The 2,527-nt window shown below is 40.5% G+C and overlaps 1 protein-coding gene across 1 annotated transcript; it reads right to left on the bottom strand.

Moving 5' to 3' along the window:
• Positions 1-1,171: 1,171 nt before the first annotated feature.
• On the bottom strand, positions 1,172-2,243 carry LOC111878952 (pollen-specific leucine-rich repeat extensin-like protein 1). The gene is made up of 2 exons (XM_023875437.1): positions 1,521-2,243; positions 1,172-1,399 (listed from the first exon to the last, which is right to left on the bottom strand). The coding sequence occupies exons 1-2, from the start codon at positions 2,241-2,243 to the stop codon at positions 1,172-1,174; spliced, it is 951 nt and encodes a 316-aa protein (XP_023731205.1).
• Positions 2,244-2,527: the final 284 nt, after the last annotated feature.

The raw sequence follows: 2,527 nt of genomic DNA, 5'->3' as shown, positions 1-2,527 counted from the left end.
AGGGGGAGCATGGTGTTTGTGTATAGATCTATACGGGCTTGACAACCCGCGCCTTGACTGTTAGCTACAGTCCACCATTTGGGGTGACAAACGTCATAACATTCCAACGCCTGAAGAACGTTGTGTATAGGCATTCCGAGTCAATAGTATGGTTATAAAACTCACATGAGGTATTAAAAATACATTGATTTATGAGGTTTTCAAACATATTGGTTATTTTACACATACATACATTTTCTAGAAACAAACATTTGTCTTGTTAGAAGGCTACATTTATGTTAGTAGAAAATATGGGATTTTCTAGAAACAAACAAACAAAAACAAAACATTTCATTTTCATACAAACATTGTCATTTAATGCTTATGAAACTCACCAGCTTAAATGTTGATCTACTCTTTCAAAACTACTTGTATGTCCTAGGGATTAAGTAATTACAGGTATCAAAACAGCTTTTGAAGAAGGGACGTTGCGTCGTCAGTTTAAATTCATATTTTGGCATCATATTGTAATTGGTTTTGAACATGTACTTTTAACAATGTAAACTTTCAATTATATATATGATGGTTGTATTGCTTTCTTTACTATGTATTCATTTGTTATGCTACCACATGAAGTCATCTGCCCCCGAACGTTTCCGCCGTTCCGGTTTGGGGGTGTGACACTCTATGTCAGGTATTGAGGTTGACCATACTTTAAGTACCAGTCGATAAGCTCTCGGTCAACCTTTGGACTTGGAAAGGGAACCTCAACAGTTGAGTCAAAATAGTGAAAAGTAAATGCCTTCCTTGTAAATCGGCATATCAAACTGTGAGTCCTTGGAATTGTCGTAGTAAAAAGAAGCAATCGGTTCTAACCAGTAGATACTCGGTGATTCAATTGCTTGACTGATCAACACATCCCGAGTCCATTCAAGAAATAGAGCCTTCTTACATTGTAAGATATCTTCGGTTTCTTTGTTTCGTCGCTCTGTTTCCTCAACCTCCTTTGTGATCTTAAAATTTTCATCCAACTCTTTATCCCTTTTCTTTCTTTTCAGGGCATCAGAAATAGTCTCATATGTATCATCACTATCGCTGTCATTTACAATCTATTTCAGATTTTTTGTTGTGCCAGAACCTGAAGCTACATTATCCTTCAGTTCTTTTGTGATAATTTCTTTCTGAAGCTACATTATCCTTCAGTAACATCAGCAGAGGATTTCTTGCAAACTGAAGTCGATTCTTTGATGGCATCAGTTGAATTATCCATAGCTTTTGTATATTGCGCTATACTTGTCTCCACAAAAGCTTTAAGAACAACCCCTCCATAGGCTTTAGTATCAGCAAGCAATGTATCCAAATTTTCATGAATACTGTCTAAGTGTTGGCGGTTGATAGGAGCTTTAGTGTCTTCATCAGACTGTAACCGAGAGAGACTAAAGTGTGGAGTCATACTCATCATTGTCGCCTCCTAGAGTAGCACCTGAGTCGGTTGAGTGGGTTGGCGAGAGAGTTTTAGTGATGACAGGGGTTTCGGATACAGTAGGTGCCCCCGTATGAGATACGTTGACCCTTGTTGTTTGTTCAGGGATTGTAGTGCTTGTGACTGGGGTAATTATTGGAGTGGATAAAGGTGTTGTGGAAATAGAAATAGAAGAAACTGGTGGAGGTGGTAGAGAAGTTTCTGTTGTAGTAGTGGGAACAACCGAAACTGGAACTTTCGGTGTCAGTGTTGGAGGTGTCTGTTTCGGAGGTGTTTGTTTTGGGGAAGGAGATGGAGTGGGAATTTTAACTTCTTGAGTTGGGGTAGGAGAATGAGGTGGAGTATTATCTCTTGGAGACACATGTTGAGATTCGTCTTCTTCATCTTCATTGTCAGATTGTGGAGGAGTTGGACCCTTGGGTTTTCGTGCCATTCGTTTAATCTTCTTAGGCTTAGAAGAACTTTCTGTCTCTAAATTTCGCTTCTTGCTCTTGGAAGGCTTAGAGGTTTCATGCTCGGTTGTCTCCTTCTTTGCAGTCACCCGTTTGCCTCGGTTACTTGGCTTGTCAAGAGCATCCAAAGCAGCTTGTTGTTCGGTAGTCAGAACTCTCGGCTCTATGGGATTAAGGTTTCTGTAATCAGCCATCACCTTACTGTGCGCTGTAACACTTCGGTACATTGTCTCTGGAATGGAACCATAGTGACGAAACTTGGTTGGGTCGGAGATGATGATCTTCTTCGTATGAGAGGTTGCAATGGACGCAATTAGTGTATCCTTCATCACCGGAACTTCCAGAGTATCAATGGCCCGTCGAGTAATAATGGTTCAATACCTTCCACAAGAGATTTCGGATTGACGAGTGGAAGTATTCAGGCTCTGCACAACCTGAGACCATATGATTGACCTATAGTCCAGGTTTAAACCATTATACAGACCATAGAGAATGGTCAGGAACCCTTTCCTAGTGCCATCTGATCCAGCACTTCGTTCTGCCAAGCCTTTGATGAGTAAAGTGAGAAGACCATTCCACTGAGATGGTAGACAAGACTTCTTGAGTTTGGCAA

The sequence above is a fragment of the Lactuca sativa genome, chromosome 1, assembly GCF_002870075.4.
Source record: "Lactuca sativa cultivar Salinas chromosome 1, Lsat_Salinas_v11, whole genome shotgun sequence".
NCBI lineage: Eukaryota > Viridiplantae > Streptophyta > Magnoliopsida > Asterales > Asteraceae > Lactuca > Lactuca sativa.
Note: the sequence above shows the minus strand (reverse complement) of the source record. Positions and strands in the feature narration are given on the sequence as shown.

What these genes read in the sequence shown, in the direction of transcription:
- LOC111878952 (XM_023875437.1), bottom strand. Translation starts at nt 2,243, where the DNA reads ATGAAGGATACACTAATTGCGTCCATTGCAACCTCTCATACGAAGAAG. An exon ending in CTCATACGGGGGCACCTACT is followed by an intron (nt 1,400 to 1,520) that starts GTATCCGAAACC and finishes TCTCGGTTACAG; the next exon opens with TCTGATGAAGACACTAAAGC.